Source organism: Xenopus tropicalis, chromosome 2 (genome assembly GCF_000004195.4).
Source record: "Xenopus tropicalis strain Nigerian chromosome 2, UCB_Xtro_10.0, whole genome shotgun sequence".
Taxonomy (NCBI): domain Eukaryota; kingdom Metazoa; phylum Chordata; class Amphibia; order Anura; family Pipidae; genus Xenopus; species Xenopus tropicalis.
In genome coordinates, this window is record NC_030678.2 from 16,461,970 (window position 1) to 16,476,378 (window position 14,409).

At 41.3% G+C, this 14,409-nt stretch overlaps 1 protein-coding gene across 4 annotated transcripts in view; it reads left to right on the forward strand.

Moving 5' to 3' along the window:
• Positions 1-14,409, forward strand: part of grik1 (glutamate receptor, ionotropic, kainate 1) — a 273,219-nt gene that overhangs the window by 256,920 nt on the left and 1,890 nt on the right. The window contains exon 17 of one of the 4 annotated variants that reach the window (XM_002939147.4): positions 4,098-4,261. The exons of 2 other annotated variants lie outside the window; for them this stretch is intronic. In XM_002939147.4, the coding sequence (XP_002939193.1) occupies positions 4,098-4,247 (150 nt within the window). In that variant the 3' untranslated portion in view covers positions 4,248-4,261. Of the gene's footprint in view, positions 1-4,097; positions 4,332-14,409 lie in introns of those variants that run through there. One more of the 4 variants, XM_031896577.1, reaches the window with a different exon arrangement.

Below are 14,409 nucleotides of genomic sequence, written 5' to 3' on the forward strand. Positions count from 1 at the left end.
GTATCCAAAAGCTATCACAGTTACACCAAGTTGCACAGAATTTGGCCTATGGCATGTTATAATTGGTAAGAGTTCTACACAGAAGCCTTAAAAAGCCTGCAATTAGCAAGAGACCCTTTTTGATTGGCTATAATAGAAAGCACTGAGAGAAGCCTGGGACCCATACTTATCACTAAGGAGCCCAAGGTTATCGTTAGTAGTCACAGTGCACATTCCCAGGTGCTAATTGTTGCCTTAAGCCACTCACAGCTCTTTGTATTGGAAAGAAAAGAAAGCAAGTGTGATGAACACATTGAAATAAAACTATTTCCAGGGGATTATATATTAATCTCCAACATATTCTTTAGTCTAGTAAACCATTGCCAAGTTACTGGTAGTATGCAGTTTGCAGGAAGACATCAGATAATAGACTGGTTACTATGGGTTTAATGGACATACAGTAGGAGGGATATGGGCTACAATTGGTCCCTAGCCAATTTTTGTAGTGTTCCATTTGATAAACTGGGTCCCAAATAATACACCAACATGGGGGCCTAGAGCAAAAGTGCGGTTGTGATGGCAACCATGCAAAATATCTGTGTCTCCTGATAAGGATAAATATTTTGACAGCAATCACAATATGACTTCATGATAAATCCCAGTACAGGTATGGGATCCCTTATCCGGAAACCCAGAATTACGGAAAGCCCGTCTCCCATAGACCCCATTTTAATCAAATAATTCAGATTTTTAAAATTGATTTCCTTTCCTTTTTCTCTGTAATAATAAAACAGTACCTGTACTTGATCCCAACTTAGATATAATTACCCCTTATTGGGGGCAGAACAGCCCTATTAGGTTTATTTAATGGTTAAATGATTCCCTTTTCTCTGTAATAATAAAACAGTACCTGTACTTGATCCCAACTAAGATATAATTACCCCTTATTGGGGGCAGAACAGCCCTATTGGGTTTATTTAATGGTTAAATGATTCCCTTTTCTCTGTAATAATAAAACAGTACCTGTACTTGATCCCAACTAAGATATAATTACCCCTTATTGGGGGCAGAACAGCCCTATTGTGTTTATTTAATGGTTAAATGATTCCCTTTTCTCTGTAATAATAAAACAGTACCTGTACTTGATCCCAACTAAGATATAATTACCCCTTATTGGGGGCAGAACAGCCCTATTGGGTTTATTTAATGGTTAAATGATTCCCTTTTCTCTGTAATAATAAAACAGTACCTGTACTTGATCCCAACTAAGATATAATTACCCCTTATTGGGGGCAGAACAGCCCTATTGTGTTTATTTAATGGTTAAATGATTCCCTTTTCTCTGTAATAATAAAACAGTACCTGTACTTGATCCCAACTAAGATATAATTACCCCTTATTGGGGGCAGAACAACCCTATTGGGTTTATTTAATGGTTAAATGATTCCCTTTTCTCTGTAATAATAAAACAGTACCTGTACTTGATCCCAACTAAGATATAATTGATCCTTATTGGGGGCAGAACAATCCTATTGGGTTTAATTAATGTTTTATTGATGTTTTAGTAGCCTTAAGGTATTGAGATCCAAATTTGTGGAAAGACCCCTTATCCGGTATACCCTTGGTCCCAAGCATTCTGGATACGGGGTCCTATACCTATACTTTGACAGCAATGAAAATATGAATTCATGATAAACCCCAGTAACATACAGTAAGGTTACCAGATCACATGAAGAAAAAACACAGACACTTCAAATAAATGCAAGTTGCTGAGCTGCACTATTTGCAAATGGGTTACCTTGAAATTAACTGCAATTACTGCAAATCTTTCTAATTAAACTGCGTCCCTGATTTTTCATGGGATCTACCAATCTTCTGTTTAACTGCAGGAGTCACCGAGTGCCAGAGCAATTACTAAGCTTTAACCTTCGAGTCTCAACGAGGTGTTTAAATAATTTCTTTTATAGTGATCCGTGATCTTTTTGTGCCGGAGGCTGAGGTTTAAGCTCCTAAACACTGTTGGTTAATCACTATTTATTAATAAGTATCTGGTTATTTTCATTTCATTCTCATTTTATCATAAACCATTTATTTTGAGCGTTGAAGGTTTCGAAATCTATCATTTTCTAATCAAGTTTCTTAGCTTCGTGTCAGCAGTGTAATTCTTCTTCAGCACAGGATCAATTAAACGCTTTGCTTATCCATATATTTAGTGCAATCATTTCTACTCATTAACGTGCATAAACGCAGACTAGCTGCAAAATCTAAAGAAAAAATGGAAGGAACAAAATATAATTCAATTTGGGAAGGTATAAAGGTACAATATGAGCACCGAGACCAGAAGGACAGGAAATGGATTTGCCATCCAACATGGCAAAGGTCCCCTTGGTAAATATTTTGAATGAAATATGCCCCAAAAAGTTGACTCAACAACAATGTTTTTGATTATTTCAATTAGTCCCTGGAGTGCACCTTTTTTTGTTTATGAATGTTACACTGGTGTTTTAACCCATTACATAACAGAGTTCTACTTCTTTCTAACCAGTGTAGCAGAACATTACATGTCATTAATGATCTGTACCTACAATGTCTTGTGATGTAGCCCTACTTTTAACTGACCAGATGAACATGAGATGCTTCTTATTTGCTCATTATCTTCATTTTGTAATGAACAAGACTTTCCTTTTCTCACAAAATTCATTTTCAGGCTAAATAAACAGCAGGTGGCGCTGTTGTTTCGAAATCATTATGTTAGCCGTTTTAGCACATCTAATATCTTGAAAATAAATAATATAAACTGCATCTGATAAAGTGCAAGGCATGAGCACTCAATAACAGGACCCCCTTCCCCTGTGTCTCTTAATATTTTCCAAGTTTTCAGACTGCAGCCCTCCTGCTGTTGTTAAGCTGAAGTTTAACAACACTGTTTTATGCATTCCAACCCTCAGTTGGGGCCCTTCCTGCATTGCTAGGAACCACTCTCTAGACCAGTGATCCCCGACCATTGGCTAGGGAGCAACATGCTGCTCACCGCCCCATTGATGTTGCTCCCAGTGGCCTCACAGTAGGTGCCCATTTTACATTTCTGACTTCGAGACCAGTTTTGGAAGCCCAGAGACAGTTTTACTCCCAGCAGAGTCTCCTGCAGGCCAGCAGTCACATGGGGCTACCAAATAGCCAATCACAGCCCTTATTTGGAATCCCCAAAGAACTTTTTTTCATGCTTGTGTGGCTCACCAACACTTTTTACATCTTAGTGTGGCTCACAAGTGAAAAAGGTTGGGGATCCTTGCTCTAGACCCTGTGCCATTTTGTCAATAATTATGTATAACCCTTCCAATCAACTACCTGTTCTATCTGAAACTAGCCCAAAACATGAAGATATCAGTATTTAAGCTGCTAATATAGTGAAATTCTGGCCTGCTGGGCAGTTTATCAGTGGGGACCTTATGCTGGAACAGAAGATCAAAATATAAGGTGTCACATTTCTCTTTCTCAACTGAGTTCTCCTTTAAGACAGAGACCAACATTCCTTCCAACCTCATTTTACAACACCATGATCTGCAGTAACATGGTCCAAAAAACTCTACTCTGCCCCATCACCATTAAGCACAACCCCTTACAAATAGGAATTAAGAGAATCCCCAAGTAGGGTTGCCACCTGTTTGGATTTGACCCGAACAGTTTGGTTTTTCTTTAGGGCTATCTGGGTCACAACTGTCTGTTCAGGTTTCAGCCTTGTAAACAATAATCTGGCCAATAACCAGTTCTAATGTCATAGCCCTGCCCACACAAGGCCCAAGCCCTGCCCCCAATGTCATGACCCCACCCCCATATGTCACTGCTCTGCCCCCAGTGTCATTATCCCTCCCTTTTGTTTGCTTTTGAAGAGGACAAAGGTGGCAGCCCTAGGAGAGTTGAGGTATAGGACCTAGTACATAGATTGTTCACCAGTGTAATTCTAGATGGTTTTGCTTTTGCTTTTATTTTTGCATCATCTAATTTGGAATGTGCTTGTTTTATTTTATTTTCTGCTTTGTGCTTTCTGTATAAACAATCCCATGCTCCCATCTTAATCATGCATGTTTTCTCTTTATTTCATTCCTTTTGCATGCAAGGCCTTTTGTTTCTTTTATGGACTGCAAAATAAGCCAGCGCCCCCGTGCAACTCAGCCTCGGGAACCACTATATCTACGGAATTAGACTGTGGCAAATTAATCCGAGAGGAAAGGGGGATTCGAGCGCAGCCCTCTATCCACACTGTTTAGTCAGTAAGCAAAAGGTGTGTCCAGCTGAAAGAAAACCTGTTGTGACAAATGTATATATATCATAAATGGGTATTCGGAAACGGTGCTGATGAGTTGAATGCTATATACAATAACAGGGTAGCATTTTAATTGGAATTCATACCCCAATTAACGCTGATCCCCATGAAAAGTGCCCTTTTGCATAGACCTATGCTATACGAAGTTATTTCAAAGTTTTCAAAATGCTTCCTTCCATGTAACTTCTCATATTCCCTTCTCTGGTACTAGTGCTCCTGCCCAATGAGGGTAGCCAGAGTATCTGTATAAGTGGCAGTAAAGGTGGCCACACACGTGGCGATCTGACGATCTTTCGTGCGACCATCAGTCACACAAATCGTTCAATCAGCCACTAACCTTCAGGGCTGAAACAGCAGATAAGGAGGTAGAAACAATAGGATTTCTACCTCCTTCTGCCGATTCAGCCCTGAAGGCAGATTTTGCTCAGGCGCCTTCTATGACGCCCGATCAAAATCTTTTAACCTGGCCGATCGGCGAGTCGACCGATATCAGCAGCTTCCTGCAATATCGGTGGACTCGCCGACTTGCCATACACTCACCGAATATTGTACGAAACGAGGTTTTGTGCGATATTATCGGTGCATGTATGGCCAGCTTAAGCCTGTTCATGTGTGTGTTCCAAAGTGGAGGGTAGATCTACGAGCCAGGTGTTTGACTATACTACAGGTATGGGATCCCTTATCTGGAAACCCGTTATCCAGAAAGCTCCGAATTACGGAAAGCCTGTCTCCCATAGACTCCATTTTAATCAAATAATTCAGAATTTTAAAACTGATTTCCTTTTTCTCTGTAGTATTAAAACAGTACCTTGTAACTGATCCCAACTAAGATATAAATAATCCTTATTGGGTGCAGAACAATCTTACTGGGTTTGATTAATGTTTTATTGATTTTTTAGTAGACTTAAGGTATGGAGATCCAAATTACGGAAAGACCCCTTATCCGGAATACCCTTGGTCCTGAGCATTCTGTCCAATGGGTCCTATACCTGTACTATAGTCTTAAGATTAAGTGGGGAGGAGTAATTTCTATTATTTGGATAGATAGATAGATAGATAGATAGATAGATGATTAGATAGATAGATAGATAGATAGATAGATGATAGATAGATAGATGATTAGATAGATAGATACTGTAGATAGATAGATAGATAGATAGATAGATAGATAGATAGATAGATAGATGATTAGATAGATAGATAGATAGATAGATAGATAGATAGAGCCGATTCTAGCTGGTTCTTTGGACAGATTCGGCAGCTTATCTGCCTGTGTATGGGCACAAACGAAAGGCCTGCCTTACCGACATCTGGCCTGACATCGGGCATATCTCGATCAGACAGGTTTGATTGTTCCGTCGGATTGGGGACCGCATTGGCTTGGCTCTTACCGTGTATGGCCACCTTTACTCTTTTCACTCACTTGGGTGCTGGTTGTGGTTTTCTTAAAAGGTGTCTTCCTCCATAGACGTTCCTTCCATGATCTACCCGATTGCCTGTGTCCTTTTATATCTTTCTAAGCTTCACCCTCCTAGAACTTTCTAAGTGTTTCTCCTTTATTAGTTTGCTCTAATGCCCAAACACTATAATAACTATTACCCCAATAACATTTGTGAACGTTCATTCAGCAACAGAACCCTACAAGAACATTTTATATCTGGCCTTGTTTTGGCCTTGTTTTGATTTTGAATAGAAAAACCAACACAAATATTTCTGCCTTTGGTTCCCCTTTAGGGTTGGTGAATAAGAGAGAGATAAAAATAATGAGTGTAATGATGGAGTGACATTGGAGAGAATAGGAGAATTGGACATAGGAGAGAAAGTTGGTATAAGAGATATGGGAATGAATGTTTTGTTTATTGCCTTAATAAGAATTCTAGAGGAGGAGGAAAACAACAGGCATTATGCAACTGTTCTTTTATACAAAGAAAGTCAATGTATTTTGTTTTTTACTGATCCCGGTTTGTTTTCTCTATGGTCTCCAAAGATTTCTTTTCTCGTTCTTCGTTTAATAACTAACCAATCAAAGGTCAAGGTTCACCATCCTCGCTTATCATTTTGTGGCTCAGGAAAAAAAAGGAATTTAGATCAATTTTGAAAACAAATTGAAAGGTTCTTTTGATTTGCTAAAGGTCACATGTAATTGCTGCTCACGGAGTAAAGGTCTGGCACAATAATGTTCCCGGCTAAGATCTTCGGCAGAAAACATTTTTTATTTCTTTTAGTTCCCAAGTTCTTGACTTTAGATTTAAACGCTGATGATGGCGTTGGCGACCAAGGTAACACAGAATTATTTCCGAGAGAGAAATTGACAGGCTTTGGATTGTATTCAAGATCTGTAATGTCTTGTTTAAGAGACTGCACTCGACTGTTCTGTCCCTTCAGTGTGTGATTGTGATGATCCTTTAGAATGGATTGAGTCGGACAAACCTGCAAGATTGGCAAGAAGAACCTACACTTAACTTTTCTTTTTAATATTGAATCTCCAGTTGCTTCTCACTCCATGCTATTGCCTTCTGTTATCTGTTATATCTGTCCTATCACATTGACTGAAAGCTTTAGTAGAAGAGTCATTTAAGAACACAAGTGCAGTGTGCTAAGTTTGGATGCAAATCGCTATATTTTTCACCCATAATGCAGCATTTTCTCCTATAATTCAATGGTAACAGTTGGTGCACTCCGAGTTGCAGCCACCATATTTGCACCCAATGCATCAAAACATATGCGATTATCCTTCGGCTTTGGATGCAAGTTGCATTTAGCATTTTCAGACTGGGGGTTGTGCCATATCTGCAGAACACGTTAAAAATGGCGTTTGCATCTGATTCACTGGTGCACATATTAACACAACCTGCTAATTGAATCCTGGAGACTCTCCAGGTCCATGTGGTGGTCAACATGCTGGTAGTTCCAAGGTTCTCCAGGGTGCAGTTAAGTACCATTAGGGTTGGTCTGGGGGGGTGCAAGGCCCACCGGGGCTTCTGCCTTGGGGGCCCCTGCACCCCCCAATGGCCCCCACCACCGCCTTTCAAACCCCCCCCCGCAGGCCCCCCACCCATTCGACTCCCTCCCCCGACTACGTCTAAATTAAACTTACGGTCAGCGATTTGGGGGAGGCGGGAGGGAGACCTGCGGCTCAGTATAGTGCTCTGCAGGGATCGGGTCTGGGCCGCCGGGGGCCCACCGGGTTTTTTTTTTTTAACCTGGCTGGAATGATTCTTTCTCCCCTCTTTATTCCACCCTTTAGCCAGTGGGGTGGAGCAAATAAAGCCATTTCTGGGGCATCCAATGACTTTGAATCAGAAGAAATGTGGAAGAAGCATCACAGAGATCCTGGCACTGATTACCCCCCACCTTGAGTCTGTAGGCGGAACATGAAAACATCCAAAGTCTTCATCTAAGGCCTTTCCGCTATTTATTGCCCCTTTGCCAGGGCCCACCGAGTTTTTTCTCGGTGTCCCGGTGGCCCAGTCTGACCCTGAGTACCATTCATGGAAACAGGGAAGATGGATGCAATGGCAACCAAGTGGAAGTGCAACCAAGTACCTTAATGAACTGCATCAAAATGCACTTTCTATGCATTCACTTTGGAGCACCCATGGATACTTTTGTAAATGACCCCTTATATATCTATCTAGCGACATTTAACCCAAGCGTATGTATCAACATTACACTCTACATAGCTTTCCTTTTAACAATATCATTCTTCATCTCTTAATTTATTAATCATGCCCCAAGGTGATATGATTAGAGCATCAAACTGCACTAAATCTAAATGATGCGTGAAGGAACCTTGACTAAAGGCAGAGGAGATGGAGTTTCTCACACACACAAAGAAAGTACTTATTAGCAAGGGGCTGTATTTGCCCTAAACACCTCTCACCAGGGAGATAAAAATGAATGAATGATGATTCATTTCCACGCAATGAATGATGATGAATGAAGCTGGAGAGAAGTGATGGTCATAAATTCAGCTTAATTTTAGGTCCACAAATCTGATACTTTTTTTTTTTTTGACCTTCAGAACATTGGAGACTTTAGCTTTGTAGTTGACTGTAAGCTTTCTCAGGCCAAAGGAATCCCTCTGAGCATTCAGATACTACCCGAGAGCCAGCCTCAGAGCAATGCACCCCAAAAATTCTGCCTTTGATTCTTTAAACGATACAAGAGAGACTGACAACATAGCAGCATGTTCTCAGCACTTTGGAATTCACATTTTATTCAAGTTTTTTTCAAGATATGAGCAGTTTTACACTGTAACTATATTAACGTATAATGCCACAACCTGCTGTTCATTTTGGCAGACTGGCTATAATCAGCTGAAAATTCATTTAGTGAGAAAAAGAATATCATGTGACATTGCTCTGCTTAGAACTGACCAGAGAAACATCAGATAACTCTTTCCTGTTTACTAACATCATTTTCTAAGCGATAACCCGAGACGTTCCTTTTCTCATGAACACCAGGTGGCGCTGTTGTTTCAAATATATTATATTAGTAGTGTAAAAACTGCTATTATCTTGAAAACTAAAAAAAGCCACAATAGAGCCAATAGAAAGTTTCAAGGAGGCTTCAGGAAGACCCTACTACCCAGTCAGGTTTGAGACTTAAAATACTGTATTGTAAATTAAGTTGGAGACCTTCTAGTGCAATGTGGTGGGGTGTGATTAACTAAAGGACACCAGTTTTCTTACCTTATCCTCTAACACATTCTACTTACATTCTCAGCTATGTAAAGGCATTTTTTTAATGACTTTCCCCTCAGTTATATGAAACTGACTGAAATGACTCTTTCTCCCCTCTTTATTCCACCCTTTAGCCAGTGGGGTGGAGCAAATAAAGACATTTCTGGGGCAGCCCATGACTTTGAATCAGAAGAAATGTGGAAGAAGCATCACAGGGATCATAGCACTGATTACCCCCCACCTTGAGTCTGTAGGTGGAACATGAAAAACATCCAAAGTCTTCATCTAAGGCCTTTCCAGTATTTATTGCCCCTTTGCTTAGGAAATACAACCCCTACTTGCTCAATACTGACAACATGAGCATATGTGTAACAATTAGCTTGTCCTTGAGTAAATAGCTGTACAATAATGAAATATCACGGAAGAATGTAACCAACTGAATTATTACCTATATTTATTTTCAGTTCTTTATCCTTTTTAGAGTAAATGCCTGAATACAATGAGCACACAAATGTATCACTGTTTATTTAACAGCAGAAAACGCAGTGCAATATCCTAACAAACTCTTTACACCTTTGCGAGTACAAATACACCCTGACCTGCTCATAACAAGCGCAGACACACATCATGATCCCGCTGCTTACGCCTCTATAAATAGGGTAGAACATCATTTTCCGTTTTTATTTCTTGCAGAAATCAAACATGGCAATGAACATTAACTCCCTGTATTCCACAGAGCACAAAGCTGCACATACCTTAATCACAACCGTTTAAAGGGGAACTGAACCCAAAAACGAAATTGATTTAACTAATTGATTTAACTAACTCAAGGTAGCTCTTTAAATATATATATATATATACACATTCCACAGTGTATGACCTCCTTAAGTTAGGGAAACCTGGTTCCAGCCCCACCTCCAGCTAAAGCTTGACTTTTCTCATGAGCCTATGAAGGTAATTAACTAATCACTTCCCATGTAATTAGATTTTGACCAATCAAAAGTATTCTTCACGGACTGAAAATACAGAGCAAACATTAAATGCTACATCATTATATCTGGACTGCAACCTGGGCCTTGCATTACATACATGGAATATATAGATTATATATATAAATACAACCGATACCCCCAAACAATAGAGCTTTCACTCTAACAGGAGAGGGCAGTATCCATTATCTACAAATGCATAAATGCAGAAGAAATTTCAAGCAGAAGAAATATCTGTACAGGTATCGGACCCCTTATCCGGAAACCCATTATCCAAAAAGTTCCGAATTACGGAAAGGCTACCATTGATTCCATTTTAATCAAATAATTCACATCTTTTAAAAATGGTTTCCTTTTTCTCTGTAAATGGGTTTATTTAATGGTTAAATTATTCCCTTTACTCTGTAATAATAAAACAGTACCTGTACTTGATCCCAACTAAGATATAATTACCCCTTATTGGGGGCAGAACAGCCCTATTGGGTTTATTTAATGGTTAAATGATTCCCTTTTCTCTGTAATAATAAAACAGTACCTGTACTTGATCCCAACTAAGATATAATTACCCCTTATTGGGGGCAGAACAGCCCTATTGGGTTTATTTAATGGTTAAATGATTCCCTTTTCTCTGTAATAATAAAACAGTACCTGTACTTGATCCCAACTAAGATATAATTACCCCTTATTGGGGCAGAACAGCCCTATTGGGTTTATTTAATGGTTAAATGATTCCCTTTTCTCTGTAATAATAAAACAGTACCTGTACTTGATCCCAACTAAGATATAATTACCCCTTATTGGGGCAGAACAGCCCTATTGGGTTTATTTCATGGTTAAATGATTCCCTTTACTCTGTAATAATAAAACAGTACCTTGTACTTGATCCCAACTAAGATATAATTACCCCTTATTGGGGGCAGAACAATCCTATTGGGTTTAATTACTGTTTAAATAATTCTATGAGCAGACTTAAGGTAGGAGAGCAGAATTACAGAAAGACCCCTTATTCGGAAGACCCCAGGTCCTGAGCATTCTGGATAACGTGTCCTATACCTGTATTATCTTTATCATTTCAGCTAGTACCATGGCTCTTTTCCATTGAATATTTGTTAAAGTATTGGCGCTAATATGTTCCAGGGGTGTTTAGTGCTGTTTTTATTCAGACTAATCTACATTCTAGAGCCGATCCTTTTAATGTTTAAGCCTGGGGTTCTAAGGACTAAGAGTCACGAGTACATTTATTTTCATTTCATATAAGTGACCTTTACAAGCATATAATTGTGCAAGTATTAGCATTGCCCTTTTCTTTCCTCTTTTCTAGCTCTTGGTTTTTTTTTCGGCGGATTTGTTTCCTATTGTATTTTACAAGCAAAACTTTCAGCGGAGCCAAATAATTGGAGGTAAAATTAGCAAAGGCCATAACACAAATCCTGCTGTTATCACAGAAGCAAACTGATGATTTTTCACAGAAGCTTTACTCATTAATTTCCTTAAACGGGCCCATTTTTTATGAAAATCAATGCTTTTCTTGGAGTTAGTATATTCCGTATTAATTGCTGAATGACGTCTTTCTTCCAGTGATCGAGTTACCTTAAAGGCATACTGCTCTTTGTTTTCCTTTTCCCTTGTATTATTTCCCTTCCTGTATCCAAGCTGGCCATACAGGGCAAGATTGTATCTGATGATCTGGCCCCTTCAGTCTGAGTTGGCAGCTTATCTGCCTGTGTATGGGCACTATCCTAATGCCTATCCAATAGATATCTGGCCAAAAATCAGCTAAATATCTGTCGGACAGGTTTAGGACTTAATCAGCTAATTCTGCTGCTTTGTCTGTAAAAATATTATTTCTATTTTCCATCTAAAACCCTCTTTATGTAGGAAAGGGTCCAAATTTCAGAGTACCACATACACAACCCAATGCCAGGGCTTTCCTGCCCCCCCTGTCTCTTTCTGACCAAATCCTGTACAGCTATCAGAAGGCAATGCAATAAAGCAGTGGTTCCCAACCTTCCTAATGCCGCGACCCTTTAATACAGTTCCTCATGTTGTGGTGACCCCCAACCATAAAATTATTCCTAAGACCATCGGAAATATGTGTTTCCCAAAGGGGTCCCCACCCACAGGTTGAGAACGGCTGCTCTAAAGTTTGAGCAATATAATTGTACATATAATACAATAAAATATTACATAACCTTTTTATATAGACACTAGAAACAGAAAAAGCATGCACTCTGGCATTGCTAGGTACCCAAGATGCGGAGGACACCATTAGAGCTTAGTAAACCATACAGGTATATAAATGTCCCACACCTCTCCACTTACCTTCTCTAGTCTCTTGTGCTTGCATGCACTCTTCTCTTCATTCTTCCACCTGTCTCCTTCTATTTTTTCCCTTCTCTATTCTCCTTGTACTTCAACTTTTTTCCTCCATTCCAATTTTCTTACGTCTTCCTACTTTCTTTACTTCTCTACATCTCTCTGTCCCTTCATTATTCATTCCTCTTCACCCTTATCAATTAACCCTGCCAACAGACATTCTTCTTTTCTCTCCTTCTCCCCTTTCTTTTGCACTAATAATTGCAATTTTTAACATTGTCTATATATAGTTATTGTGCAGACTGTAGGAGCAGTGCCAGCATTGCGTCACTGTAGGCTGCCTGTGTGTGCCATACTCTGCCTGCTCTATGCTGCCTGTGTGTGCCATACACACAGGCAGGGTACGGAAGGCAGAGTATGGCACACACAGGCAGGGAAAGGCAAGTAGAGTATGGCACACACAGGCAGGGTAGGGAAGGCAGGGTATGGCACACACAGGCAGGGTAGGGAAGGCAGAGTATGGCACACACAGGCAGGGGAAGGCAGGTAGAGTATGACACACACAGGCAGGGTAGGGAAGGCAGAGTATGGCACACACAGGCAGGGCAGGGAAGGCAGAGTATGGCACACACAGGCAGGGGAGGGAAGGCAGAGTATGGCACACACAGGCAGGGCAGGGAAGGCAGAGTATGGCACACACAGGCAGGGGAGGGAAGGCAGAGTATGGCACACACAGGCAGGGCAGGGAAGGCAGAGTATGGCACACACAGGCAGGGTAGGGCAGGCAGAGTATGGCACACACAGGCAGGGTAGGGAAGGCAGAGTATGGCACATGCAGGCAGTGTAGGGCAGGCAGTGTATGGCACACACAGGCAGGGTAGGGCAGGCAGAGTATGGCACACACAGGCAGCGTAGGGCAGGCAGAGTATGGCACACACAGGCAGGGTAGGGAAGGCAGGTTTTTGCTGTACTACCACCATTAATATGGCTATGGTCATGCGATAACATGGGTGTGGTTTCAACTGGGTGTGGTTTTAAAAAGGGGAGTGGTCAAAACTAGCCTCCATTATCGGCCCTCCACCACGGAGGCTGGACAAATTCCGGCCCTCGGTACCACAGAAGTTGGACAGCACTGGTGTATATAATCACCTGGCTGAATCTTCATAGATAAAAGCTAGAATCACTCCTAAAATTTGCATTTTCATGGAATATCCTTGAGATTGAGCCTCATCAACTGGGTATAAAGCAATCCTTTTTAAAGCTTTCTTTACCCACTTCCTTCTGCCTATCATATAAATTAAGATATTTTCCCTCAACCAAAATCCTTTTCTAGTGGATCCCCTTCCCTGGCTCTATACCAGGGGTGGGCAAACTTTTTGGCTCGGGCCACATTGACTTACAGATGGCCCGGGTCAGGCCGGACCAGCGTTACGCCCAGGGCCGCCATTGGAAATCATGGGGCCTCTCAGCTCCCACCCAGCATCCTGCAGCTCCCCACCCCAGCATCCTCCAGCTCCCCCCTCAGCATCCCACCCAGCATCCTCCAGCTCCACTCCCCAGCATCCTTCAGCTCCGCCCCAGCATCCTACTCAGCATCCTGCAGCTCCCCCCAGCGTTCTTCCCATCATCCTCCTCAACATCCTCCCACCAGCTCCCCCCCCCCCCCCCCAGCGACCTACAGCTTCCTTTGGCTCCATGCTCCATCCTCCAGCGACCTCCTGCCTCCTCCGGCTGTGTCAGTCCCCCCGGCTCCTGCTGCATCTGAAGTTTTATACAGTTGCGCCCCGTGCGTTCTGACGTCACGCGCACGCACGGGGCGCAACCAATCAGGAGTCGGCGGGCCGTATTAAAAAGGTAAATGGGCCGGATGTGGCCCGCGGGCCGTAGTTTGCCCACCCCTGCTCTATACAGTATATGCGGATTGGGAAACCTTGCATTGTACTGATGAGCCCCAATAAGGGTGAAACCTGTCGGCATTTGGAAATCTGATCAGCAAATCTGAAACATAATTGAAAATTAGTAGTCCCCCTCCTAAATCTGTATGGTTGGCATGTCTGTGATGCAATAATTATAGATGTAGGCTTGTATAGATCTACAGCCCAGAACAATTACTTAG